Source organism: Atheta coriaria, unplaced genomic scaffold (genome assembly GCF_025399875.1).
Source record: "Atheta coriaria isolate IRGN ID8LTWV9N9 unplaced genomic scaffold, Caltech_Dcor_3.1 hic_scaffold_5_pilon, whole genome shotgun sequence".
In the NCBI taxonomy this organism is placed as follows: domain Eukaryota; kingdom Metazoa; phylum Arthropoda; class Insecta; order Coleoptera; family Staphylinidae; genus Dalotia; species Dalotia coriaria.
Window position 1 is genome coordinate 8836804 of NW_027045447.1, and position 12226 is coordinate 8849029.

Sequence of the window (12226 nt, forward strand, 5' to 3'; positions counted from 1 at the left end):
ATTTGAAAAAATGATAAATCAACGTTATATTTACTTCGGTTAGTAATATAACTTTAGCAATTATGCTTTAAATCTTACAGATTTCTAATAAACTTATTTTTAACACGTTTTCTAATCATAAATTGCAATGATTTTTAAATTAAATGAATTGTATACGACTCTTTCAAACTTGCAATATTTCCGTTATAAACATAACCCCTAATTCATTTATCAAAGGTCCTAAACCAAGTTTATTTTACTTTGTTAGCCGTTAAATCGAAAACCATGCACAAAGATTGCAGTAAAGATGAAACATCCCAAAGATTGGACAACTTAATAGAATTACTACACAATGATATGAATGTCTGTCCAGTGAAAAACAACACAAATAACATTGTAAAACTAATAATTCAGAAACAAAAGCAAAAACCAATAAATTTTGCTGTTTTAGAAGGACCTAAAGCTAAAATGTAGCCAGATATCAAGTGAAGTTGAGGACATTAATACGAATTTGCTGAATATCAAAGCCTACAAGATGTTGACAAAGCAAATGGTGATAAGATATGAGGACAAATTAATCACAAGTAAGTAGTGTCATTTTATAATATTGAAAACAGCAAATGCAAAGAAAGAAATTACTTTTCAGTTCCAGCCAAGCAAACAACTCCATTCCAATAAGGATGTTGATATTCTTAGATCTTAAGTTAATTTATCACTGACAAAGTAATGAATGTAAATGCATTTTGAATAAAATTATTTGTCTAATCTGCAAACAGGACTACTTTGAATCATTTGCAGATCCACCTTAGGTCCAACCAAATCCCTAATGTTATTGTATCCGTATTTAATCATTGTCGGCCGCTCTAAACTCAAACCCCACGCGATAACCTTAACATCTTCAGGCAAACCCATCGGCAGCAACATTTCCGGCCGGAAAATGCCTGAATTACCGATTTCAATCCACTTATTCAAACCGGGATGGAAACAGAAGATCTCCATGCTCGGTTCGGTGTACGGATTGAACGCTGGCTTGAATTCCAATTCAGTGATGCCTAACTTTTTGAAGAATTCGGTGAATACGCCGATAAGATCACCGAGCGTCAAGTTATAATCAGCAATAACTCCCTCGACCTGATGGAATTCAGCTAGATGAGTGGCATCGAGTGTTTCGTTACGGAACACGCGGTCAATGCTGAAAAACTTCGATGGTTTGAATTCTTTTTCCTGCGCTAGTGCGTAGAGCATTCTTGCGGACACGGCGGTGGTGTGCGTGCGGAGGAGATTCTTTTCGGCTTCTTCAATTTTCCAATCGTATCCATAACTATAGGAGATTGTAAAAAAATAATTAAATTATTTTAAAATATTGAAAATTAATAGAAGTGTACCCCAATGAACCATATCCTCCTTTGCTATGCACATTTTTCACTTTCTCTAAATACTCTTCAGGGAATTTAGAACTAGTTCTTGGATTTGAGATGAAAAAAGTGTCATGCGCGTCTCTTGCTGGATGTTGTTGAGGCTGGAACAACGCATCGAAGTTCCAGAAGGAATTTTCAATGAAATTATTCGTCGGCATTTCGGCGAATCCCATCTCCAGGAAGATTTGCCTGAATTCCGAGCGCACTTTTAATAAAGGATGTAAATATCCACAATCCAGTTGACTGCCCTTAGCATTCAAGTTATAATCCTTGAATTTAAGACTTTTCCAGCTGCCAGAGAGCAACATTTCTGATGTTAAATCAGTTTCAAGTTTGTTCAAGGTTAAACTAAACTCTGGACCTTTAGTTAAATCAAAACTCTTGACTACAACCTGTTGGGTGAGTTTTCTTTTCTTATATTCCTGCAGTTTTGCATCAGGTATGTTAGACAACTGACCGGATTTTATTGCTGTTAAGTGAGTCTTAACAACATCATCAATACTATCAACCTTCTTTTTTACTAAAGGTGGACCACCTGACTTGTCCACTTGGATCCAACCAGAAGACATTGCTTTAGAAAAGCCAACTTTTGCATTTGGAAGTTTCATGAGCTCAGCTTGCTTGATGCCAGCATCAGGGATTGAGTTAAAGATTTTTGCTTCATGACTTCCTATATTAATAATATATACTTTAATATATGTACTTAAAAAGGATTATAACTGATATGTACCTGTTTCAGCAATTTCAGTGCCCTCAGAAGTGAGTTCCAAAGAAGTCTTGCTGATGACCTCAGCATTGACAAGTTCTCCATTAGCTTGGATACTCTTCAAAGCACCGATTATTTTCTGATGGTCTTCATTGAATACTTGCGCTAGATCCAAGGTGTTTAAGGACTGTTTGGTGGACAATTCTTGAAGAATTTTCTCCGGCAGGTTCGCCATTTCGAGGTTACTTTGGTTTTCAAGACAAATTGACTTGAATTAAAGTTATAATACAATGGCAGGTATCACTGCTACTTCATAAATATAGGTGAATAATTTATTAACTGTATACTACAATAATAAATATTGCGTCTGATTCAGTGTAACATGCTGCATTTACTTTTGTTACGCGAAATCGTAAAGTATTGCAAGATGTTAAAAGTAAATCAGTGACACACCGCAGCAGGAAAATCTAGAACTAAAGTCTACAGTTGGCAATACCAACCTAATAGTAATATCATTCATATTTTGCCACTTTGCAAATAAATGATGTAAAGATATTGCGTATACATTTATTTACACTCTTAAAATTTTGTATTAGAATCAGTTGCGTTTTTATAATTATTTTTATAATAAATTTCATCAAATTATTTATATGTCAGTAGTGCCAATAGCAGCAACGCAGAAAAACTTCACCAAACGTCATCTCCTGAGAGTATTCTGGTTGCATACATCAACAAACCGCGGAGTGCCGCTGACGAATTGTTAAATTAAGAATTGAGCGAGATACAATGTCGCTAAAATAAAATTTCGTACAACTTTTGCAGGCGTTAATCGTTTAGTTTGTACATAGTTAATTGCATAGCTCTTAGTTAACGTAAATTCCAGTTGTATTCACAAAATGAGCGCTGTGAATTTGGAGAAAATCGATGAGAAATTGTCCGCGCAAGGATGGTAAGACACGTTTGTTTTACCGCTAAACTTGGCAATAATCTTTCACGTTTAAGGTTTATATCGACGGAGGGACTGCAACAAATCACGCAGAATGGAAATGTTAAAGATCTCCGAGCAATAACTCAAAATGCTTTAGATGTAAGTTGTCACAATCATTTTTGATGCCAGAACAGTTTGACATTTTTCATAATTTTAGAGTGATTTAAAAGAAATAGGTAAAGCAATTCTAGCTGAGCAATTGGCGAAAAAGTTAGTAAACAATGTGGTATTACAAATCCAAAAAACCAAAAACATCTCTGCCCCAAAAGCCAACGAAGATTCTCAGGCCGCGCCGCGAATGCTGAAACTGAACCTAACTGACGGCCACACGCACTGCCAAGCAATCGAAATCGACAATATTGGAGGCTTAAGTCTGCATAAAACTGCGCCAGGCACAAAAGTTCTGCTTAAAAACGCGCCTGTTATCAATGGCTTCCTCTTTCTTAAGCCTGAAATGGCTATTGTTCTTGGAGGAAAGGTGCAAGCAATGTTTGAAAAATGGGAGGTGAATAAAAACATGTCTAATGTGAAAAGAGGCGATGATGCAGACGGTCCACCGGCGTGGGTTAACTTCGGCCGGAAGATCGCTGGATCGGAAACGAAAGATTTTAAATCTTTAGAGGACAAAACAAGCAAAGAAGATGGTAAACCCACTGAGTTTGATGTGCAGCGAAATGTTGCCATTGCCGAAGCGACAACCGGGGCTGTAAAAAAAGTGTTTGGCGGTGGAACAAAACCTTTGATGAAGGAGGCCATCGACGGATATGGATATAAACGTGAACCAAGGGAACCCCGAGAACCAAGAGAGTCTAAAGAAGGCGATCGAAGAGAATTTCGCGATAATCGCGAACCGCGAGACAGAAACAATAAACCAGAACGGCGCAATAAACGTGAACCTAAAGGTGGCAAGGATGATGTTGTAATGGCGAAACCATCAGATAAAGTCTCATTATTTGCATTTCTCGAAGATAAATTACCCGAAACAGCACAAGTCGTGCAAACACCCCAACCTCAACAAATTCAACAAAAACCTAACAATTACAATCAGAAAGGAAATTCAAACTATAACAACAAAGGCCAACAGCATGAAAAATACGATAGGTATGATAATAAATACAATAAGTCCGGAGATTATCCTTCGAAGCAATCCAATCACTACCAGAACGATTACAACAAATCTGGTCATTATCAAAACGATTACAAGTCGAATAATTATCAGAACGACTACAAGTCCGGCAATGGAGGCAACTACAACGATTACAAATCCGGTAGTTATCAGAATGACTACAAATCGTCTTCCTCAAATTATTCGAGAGATAATCGGCGAGGTAATCAACCGCCACGTCTTCAAAACAAGCCTGTTCAGCAACCCGCACAACCTCAGTATAACAATCAACAATATCAGCAATTTCCACCCGTGCAAAACTTTCACAGCACACCGGCGGCTAATTCACAGAATGTTGATGATCTAGCGAACAAAATGGACCGTCTGAATGTCAACGCTTCGTTTGCGAAAAACGCGTTTAAGCAGCATCTCAACTTGCCTAATCAAAGTGCCCCAAAGAGCAATAACGTTGATGTGGCGGTCGGCGCGTGGAAATTCAATATTGGCGATTTGTGTATGGCGAAGTATTGGGAGGATAATAAGTATTATAATGCTACGATTACAGGACTCACGCCGAAGACCTGCGTGGTCAGGTTCAATGAGTATGGCAATATGGAGGAAGTATTGTTGGAGGATTGCTTGCCTGTTTCCAGTGAAGATAATGTAAATACTGGTAGTGTAAAAGCAGCTAAAGTTTCAAATGGTGTGTAAGATTTAAAATAATTTTGAAAATATTAATGATTCTGTTTGTTTTCTTTTGTTTAGGTAATGAGTATCGAGGTAATCGCAACTTTGTGAATCGCAATCGACGCCATTAGATGAAATGAATAATTCGAAACATAACACAAGTTAAACAAAGAATTAGGAAATACAATTGTAATTGATAAGTTTTTGAACTTACCATTGTTTGTACTAAAAGTTATAAATATAAATCGAATCACTTACTAAAACACTTGTTTTAAAACTCCACACCAACGCTTTCTCTAGAATGTGCGTCAACAATGATGCATGAAAAACGACACGAGCCGAAAATTCCCGAGAATAGCTATCACAGTTATTTAAACTTAGTTGAATATAATCGATTGTTAAATTATCTATAGATAAATTGTGGTTATTTATAAAGCAGATAACTACATCGTTTTATTATTTGTTATTAAATTAAATTTATAACAAAGCCACGTGTTTAGAAAAAAAACGGAAAAAGCCTCAAGGTCATAACTGTCACACTTGTGATAACTCGATTGTTGCCTGCCGCTGTCATTTCCAATCAGTTGCAAATGCGTTTTGCAACAGAACAGCGTTACAAAAGAGTATGTCCAACAAGTATTCGCCCCTTGTGCGTGATAAAACCGTTGAACAAACTCCAACAAAATTAACGCATTGAATTTCCGCGTGCACTTTAAATCATGGACCTGCTCTCGCCCGTATCGGACGACGAGCGCGAGGATGGTGAGATAGTCGACGATGACTTAGAAGACATCTCCGACTATTCGATACCATCGAGCGGTAAGTCTGATTATAGTGAGGGCATAATCCGAGCAATTTCTTTGAGCAGCATTAGCGACTGCGGCGACCGCGATTACAGCGAGCGCAAGGCACTGCTGAAGGCGCTGACGGAGGCCGAGAGTGTTCCGCGTCGCTGTCGACGAGCCGCCTTGAAAGCGCGCACCAAAACCTCATCGTCATCTGTGGGAAGCCACAAGCGACGACGGCATGCCATCCAGGAAGCGACACGAACGCGCAAACATCGCCGGAAATCCTACAGTCGATCGGCGAGCTTATCATCCAGCTCGGATTCGAGCCTTGATGAGCGCGCCATGGATAGGCAAACATTACAACAGCTGAACAAGGCCGTTCGCATTGATACTAACAATACGACGGACGAAATCAGTCACAAGACGTTAAAAGATCGCCTTAAACGAATGATGCAACCGGACGTGGAGGAGAATTTGGAATCAAGTGTGAAAGAAGACAATTATGCAAGATTAGATGAAACTTTTGATAAAGAACTTGAAGAATTAAGGTTACAAGCTCTGAAATCAGCAATGCTTAAGAAACACATGGAGAGGAAGAAGAGAAAAGAAGCAGAAAATGCTAAACTAGTGCAGGAAGGGCAAGAGTTGAACTCAAATGACAAAGAAAACGAAAATAATTCAAACAATCCCTTAATAGAAACTAAGACAATAGAAATTATAGATGTAGATGAAGATCCCGCTGAAATCACTGTCGATGATGACTTGGACATTATGCGTGCGATGTTGTTAGCATCAATGTCGAACAAAATCACAACTGAACAACCCTCCCCCAATCCCGTTCAACCCCTAAATTTAGGTTCCCTTTGCTTGAGTTCCAGCTCAAGCCCAATTCCGCCCGAGTTCGTTGAGAAGAAAAAACTTACATCCAATTTCACTGTACCTCCTGTTAAACCTTTAATTATTCGAGTGAATCATGACTCTGAATCTGACACAGACTTTGATTATGATGAAGAGAATAATAAAAACAAGTTGAGTCCAGTTGAGAAAACCACCACGACGAAAATTCAATCATCCGTTGAAGAATTCCTGCGCAAACAACGCGAACAGTTCGAAGCGAAACTAGCGCAGAATGAAACTAAGGAAACATCATTAGATAAATCCTTCCTCAAATTGCTGCCACAATCACAACAACAAGAGTACAAATTGTTGCGAGAAAAATTGCTGCAGGCGAAGAAGGCCAGTAAAAACCCGACGACGACGACAACCAAAGAAACCAAAGACAAGAAAGACAGGTATGAATGTGTGTTTTTGTATTTGCACACTTTTTGATTTGTTTTGCAATCCGCTGTAATTCTGTAATGCCGAGCACAGATCGCAGCCGAAAGGTAAGTACAGAGAGCTGGCGCCCCTCGTGCGGAAGATCAATGCAGAGCTGGCAGCGCAACGCCGGCAAGAAGAGCGCGTCACCCTCTTGCAGGAGCAGTTGAAGGCGACGCGCGTGCAAGCCGCCCTCCATCAGCGGCGGCACGCTGTTCTGGTAGCGCAACTGAAGAAGGCGCGAGCGATCGTCGATCTGCGGTGGGTAGTTCGGCACGCAAGCTGTTACGTAGTCGCTTACGTGAGTATTTCAGGTGGCAAAAAGCCAAACTCGAAGTCCAACAACAGCAACAGGCAAATCAAAATTCAATTCCACCCAAGGCGGTTGTTGAAAAGGCTGTGAGTGAAAACAACAACGTGAAATCAAGCAGTGCCATAGTCGAAGCGGTTGATACTAGTAGACAATCAGAGATGCATCCGGAAAAGGAACCAGTCCAGGAGTCAACCGTTGTAAATGTTAAAGTTGATTTGGATGTGAATGTACCTGAACCAATGTCATACGTATCGCCTCTGGATAAAAGGTGCGTATGTTGTTTTACTGGTAATAGATGTTTTGAATTCTTATGTGTTTGCAGAGAGGTTGCCACCAGCAGTAATCCATTGCAGACGCTTTGTCCGTACGAGCTGTTCGGCGTGTGCAAGGATACGAACTGCACCTTCAACCACTGTCCGTAACGTATACTCTAAAACACGCTAAATACACAAACCTAAACGAAAAAAGAACCACTTGATACAAAATACATATACCAAATGGTCCAAACTGATCAATCTTAATCTCTAAGGTTTCGAGTACGCAAGGTCCAAGTCAACTCAATTCTCGTGATTGATAACTACAAGTGACATTCGACGCATTTGCCATTTTAAATAATTATTATAACTATTTCTACTACAGTGGATTGTTTTCCAGATTTGTTGCCAGACGAGCAGTCATTGTTAAAAGCAACACAGTGTAGCATATAATTGTATCAATGCTGTCAATTGCGGCACACAAAAACGTAAATCAAGCGAATTTAGCCAAAAAAAAATTGTTGTACAGTAAACGTGTTATTACTTCTTTAAGTGAAAGAGTGTATATCAGATGTGAGCTGCAAGACAATTCTTATGTAATATGCGACTAGATTGTGGTCGGACGAACGTTCAATAAACGATATTTTTTGTAATACTTCAATTGTCATTCACTACACTACACTAATATTAATAACCAAGCGTCTAATATAAAATAAAAACGGAAATAATTTATTTAAAATGGAACTGAAATTCTCACTCATCTTCACGCGACAATAACTAAACAATTTAGACACCCAGACGAAAAAATGACAGCCCTACAGCTTGTACTTATCCTTGGCATATTTATGCTTCTTGCAGTCGTTGGGCAAATCCCCGGGGAAAGTCCCATTCTCAATCTGACCCTCCCATCTATCAACCCAGAACTTGGGGCAGATGCAACTGTAGATTTTTCGAAACTGATCGCACGGTTCATGGCTAAACCAAGTTTTAAAATTAAGTATTAATAATTAACCGGTGATTAAGATTGTGTACCCTTCATCAAAGAGCTGAATGCAGCGATGATAGTCCCTAAACATTTGAAAACACCAGTAGGAACAGTTTGTGTTCGGAAAACGTGCGTCTCTCGGCGCAGTCTTCGGCATATCTTGTTTAATGCGCGCTTCTTCTTCGTAATCATCGACCGGTTCCTTATAGAATGATAATTATGATAATTTTTTGGTGTGATGTAAAGATTAAATAGGTTGATGGCGCTTACTGGCGGTGGTGGTTCCTCCTGTTGCTTTTTCGGCATGTTTCAATAATTTGTGTTTATTTTCCCCTTCGGTGTAAAAATACAATACAAAAAGAATGCGGTATAATGAATGTGGTATACGTTCACGCTAAATGATGATTTTGTGCAAGTGTCAGGCGCTGAAATGCCACCACAAACGCCAACACGGGTAGATAACTAGATTACAAGTGTTTTATTTTAATTATTATTTGGATTTGACTTTCCAGAAACACAATCTGCGATCGTCGCCCACACACAGCACAGGAAGTCGACTGTGCCAAGTAACATTCGTCGGTAACTGTATCGGAACATTTAATCTCTGCTGTAAAGTGTGAATATGAACGACTTTCAGTGATCCTTCGAGTTTGTTTACAGCGGCGACTAGTTCGCCTAGTGCACTGAATCGCAACGAGCCGCCATGTTGAGTAAATAACAGTTTTTGCTTAGGACAGCTGGGTTTAGTTACGTCCCACAGGATGAGCTCGCCCATTTGCAATGAGCCGAGAAGTTGCGAATCGGAGGGGGCCCAGTGGACGTCGTAAAGATTTTTGCGCACGTCGAGTGACATAAGCGCTTTTTGCGTGTTTATGTTATAGAAGCGAATGATGCCGCATTTCTCAGCCACAAGCAGTTTGGATACGTCCTCGCGGTGCCAACAAGTTGCCATGCCTTGGATTATGACAACAAAAAAAAAACAACATTTAGGAAAAACTAATCTAAAAACTAGTTTAATCTAAAAATCTAACACAATTTCTTCATTTAAAGGCCGCCATTTTGTCACTATCCAAAAATATCCGCTCAGAATGCGCACACATATTAAAAAGCAATAATTTGAATAGTTTGTCCACTAACCTGGTGATGACAAGATGAAAGTAGCAACACACTCATGATCCTCTGGAATAGACCAAACCCTACAGGTGTTGTCATCACTCACAGATGAAATGTAATTATTCTCTGGATCATAAGCCACAGCATTTATATAGCTTCTATGACCAACCAAGTCCTTGTGAACCTGAGCCTCTTCTGAAGTGCCAGTGCAGGAGTAGACTCTCAAGTTAAAGTCCTTTGTGTCGGCCACACAGAACTGAATATGTATTGGCAGAGTGCTGATGCATGCATCTGGAGAAATTGACAGTGCTGTGTATGCTCCACTGTATTCAATTTCACATAGTTTCTTTAAACTTATGGTGTCCTAAATTAAATATTGGAGGTGATGTTAGTTACAATGTTTATTTATTGTTGTATAAAATGATTCAAACCTGAATGGAAACTTGGCCGACAATAATAAGGTCTTCCAGAACTACAATTATTGTGTCTTGACTCCATTCATATGGTGAAAAGTGGACTGATTTGATGCTGCTTGTTTCCTGGAGGTCTATGAAGTTTACTTGCTGGTCGTTTGTTTGGTTGGTGTGTTGTACACTTCGATTTAAATTCATTTTAATTGTTGTCTTTAAGTGTTAACAAAATTCACTGCAGTTTACCGCTAACTTTGTTTATGCAGGTTAGAAAATTGAAAATGTGGGAATTGATGTAATGTAAGTTGCATACTCAGATAACTAAATCAAACTGAAATATATAAATTGTATGGGTAAATTAGATATTATTTGCACTCAACAACCGTTATCATTAACAAAAATAATCTTATTTAGATTATTTATCACTAAGTTTGCGGGTTGGTCTCTCGCTCTAACAGTTCCACATTCTCGTGTAGATTAACTTTTTTAATTGCGGTTTTATTTCAACTGTTTTAAGTATAAAAATAGAAAATATTTATAATTGAACTCATTAACATTCTAAACCAAATAATTGCAAAACTCTTAACATGTTCCTCCAATATTGAGATTCACATAAAATACTCTTTTTGTAAATTTAATTAATACTTAACTTGCACCTTACTTATTTCCATTCTTTTTGAACATGGCTTTTGCCAAATCTTTCTCTAACTTTGACTCTTTAGCCTTCGCCTCCTGAATCTTCTTATACAAAGCCAGAATATGCGGGTCAGGCCGATCATAGGAACTGCTCTTTGCTGCCTTACGCAGCATTTCTTCAGCGCCAATAAGATCACCCAAACCAAACAACGCCTTAGAATGATTGTAATACACCCTACCGTCCACAGTCCGGTAAAAAGTGTTGCACAACTTATCGATTTCCTTACAATTCAAGCAGCATTTCTCCCAGTGATCCAGGTGATTATGAGTAATCGCAAGATTCGTATACAATCGAATAAGCAAAGTCACATAATCCTTCTCTTGCTCATCATCCGCCACAGTGACATTCGATAAAATATTGATTGCATGGTTGTAATTACGAATCGCAACCTTATTTTTCTTCTCAACAGCAATCAAATGTTTTGCTTCAGCACAAAGCGCCAACGCCTTTTGATAATTCTTAGTGAAATCTTTAGAATCTCTCATCTCTTCATCTTCTTGATCATTGTCAGTAAGAGGAACAAAACTTAAGAGTTCCACTTCAAAGAGAATTGTTGCTTTGGGTGGAATACGAGGTGGAATGCCATTCACACCATAAGCCCATTCTGGTTTAATGAGGAATTGAGATTTTTCGCGGATTTTCATTGAAGTGATTGCCACTCCAAGGCCATATAGAATATTATCAATGCGAGATATTTCAGGCTTTCTACGAGTGTAAGTGGAATCAAAAGCCAATGCTTCTAATTCCTGATATGCTTTATAATGGTAAGTAACTTTGCAGTTCTTTGGAATGACATCACCTTTACCCTCGCGGAAAATGCGCTTTTTTACCATACCTTGCTCATCCAAGGCAGTCATGAGAGGTTCAATATCCTCAAAAGGAACTTGGTCATATTCATAAAGATCTTCATCCTTTAAGTTAACTTGGTCAAGTTGACCAGTGAACTCGGAACCGATATCATCATAATCATCGGAGTCGTCATCATTGGCGTTGTCGTCGAATGTGGTTTGGAATGTGAAGCCCTTCTCAGATAGCAATTCACTACAAATTTAATACATGTGTACTTTTGTATGTGTTCTAACCATGTAACATATTATGACTTAAATGTTATTGATATATATATATATATAGAAACTTACTTCATATTCATTGGTTTGTCTAGAATTACTGGTTTCGCAGCCATCGTTAGAGAAGCACAGGTTCAGAAATTTAAAGATTGATTAATATTGTTAGCAGTGAATTGCTATTAACAAGTTGGCGCGATGTAAAAACAGCTGAATGAGCGTTTTTCCATACTTGCTTTCACGTGTGTCGTGATTATTGTTGTGTAATGTAGGCAATTATCTTTACAATTACAAGAATTAAATTGATTTAAATAATCAATTTATATTATTCGCAAGTAAATACAACTAAATATTTGTTCACATTAAACATTTATATGTATTTAATTTGTGTATTATATTATT

General features: G+C 38.4%; 6 protein-coding genes and 1 long non-coding RNA gene across 8 annotated transcripts; 3 read left to right on the top strand and 4 right to left on the bottom strand.

Annotated features, from left to right (window-relative positions):
• The first annotated feature begins 188 nt into the window (after positions 1–188).
• LOC135791604 (uncharacterized) lies at positions 189–752 on the top strand. Of its 2 annotated transcripts, XR_010548085.1 has the most exons (3): positions 189–375; positions 431–563; positions 626–752. It is a non-coding gene; the product is annotated as an uncharacterized lncRNA (long non-coding RNA). The 2 variants fall into 2 exon arrangements; XR_010548086.1 differs by having other exon boundaries at positions 431–752.
• Positions 565–2567, bottom strand: alpha-PheRS (phenylalanine--tRNA ligase alpha subunit). The gene is made up of 3 exons (XM_065302035.1): positions 2128–2567; positions 1365–2067; positions 565–1300 (listed from the first exon to the last, which is right to left on the bottom strand). The coding sequence occupies exons 1-3, from the start codon at positions 2336–2338 to the stop codon at positions 733–735; spliced, it is 1482 nt and encodes a 493-aa protein (XP_065158107.1). The 5' UTR covers positions 2339–2567; the 3' UTR covers positions 565–732.
• Positions 2568–2803: 236 nt separating this feature from the next.
• Positions 2804–5146, top strand: LOC135791594 (tudor domain-containing protein 3). Its single transcript, XM_065302034.1, has 4 exons — positions 2804–3052; positions 3106–3190; positions 3249–4899; positions 4962–5146. Exons 1-4 carry the CDS (start codon positions 3000–3002, stop codon positions 5012–5014), a joined length of 1842 nt encoding a protein of 613 aa, XP_065158106.1. The 5' UTR covers positions 2804–2999; the 3' UTR covers positions 5015–5146.
• A 295-nt stretch (positions 5147–5441) lies between these two features.
• Positions 5442–8210, top strand: LOC135791593 (transcriptional regulator ATRX-like). The gene is made up of 4 exons (XM_065302033.1): positions 5442–6963; positions 7043–7249; positions 7303–7569; positions 7624–8210. Exons 1-4 carry the CDS (start codon positions 5603–5605, stop codon positions 7721–7723), a joined length of 1935 nt encoding a protein of 644 aa, XP_065158105.1. The 5' UTR covers positions 5442–5602; the 3' UTR covers positions 7724–8210.
• A 53-nt stretch (positions 8211–8263) lies between these two features.
• Positions 8264–8952, bottom strand: LOC135791601 (uncharacterized). The gene is made up of 3 exons (XM_065302043.1): positions 8811–8952; positions 8588–8742; positions 8264–8530 (listed from the first exon to the last, which is right to left on the bottom strand). Exons 1-3 carry the CDS (start codon positions 8844–8846, stop codon positions 8371–8373), a joined length of 351 nt encoding a protein of 116 aa, XP_065158115.1. The 5' UTR covers positions 8847–8952; the 3' UTR covers positions 8264–8370.
• On the bottom strand, positions 8848–10426 carry Nup37 (nuclear pore complex protein Nup37). Its single transcript, XM_065302041.1, has 3 exons — positions 10085–10426; positions 9678–10017; positions 8848–9494 (listed from the first exon to the last, which is right to left on the bottom strand). The coding sequence occupies exons 1-3, from the start codon at positions 10262–10264 to the stop codon at positions 9031–9033; spliced, it is 984 nt and encodes a 327-aa protein (XP_065158113.1). The 5' UTR covers positions 10265–10426; the 3' UTR covers positions 8848–9030.
• A 114-nt stretch (positions 10427–10540) lies between these two features.
• On the bottom strand, positions 10541–12086 carry shu (inactive peptidyl-prolyl cis-trans isomerase shutdown). The gene is made up of 2 exons (XM_065302040.1): positions 11900–12086; positions 10541–11801 (listed from the first exon to the last, which is right to left on the bottom strand). Exons 1-2 carry the CDS (start codon positions 11941–11943, stop codon positions 10721–10723), a joined length of 1125 nt encoding a protein of 374 aa, XP_065158112.1. The 5' UTR covers positions 11944–12086; the 3' UTR covers positions 10541–10720.
• Positions 12087–12226: the final 140 nt, after the last annotated feature.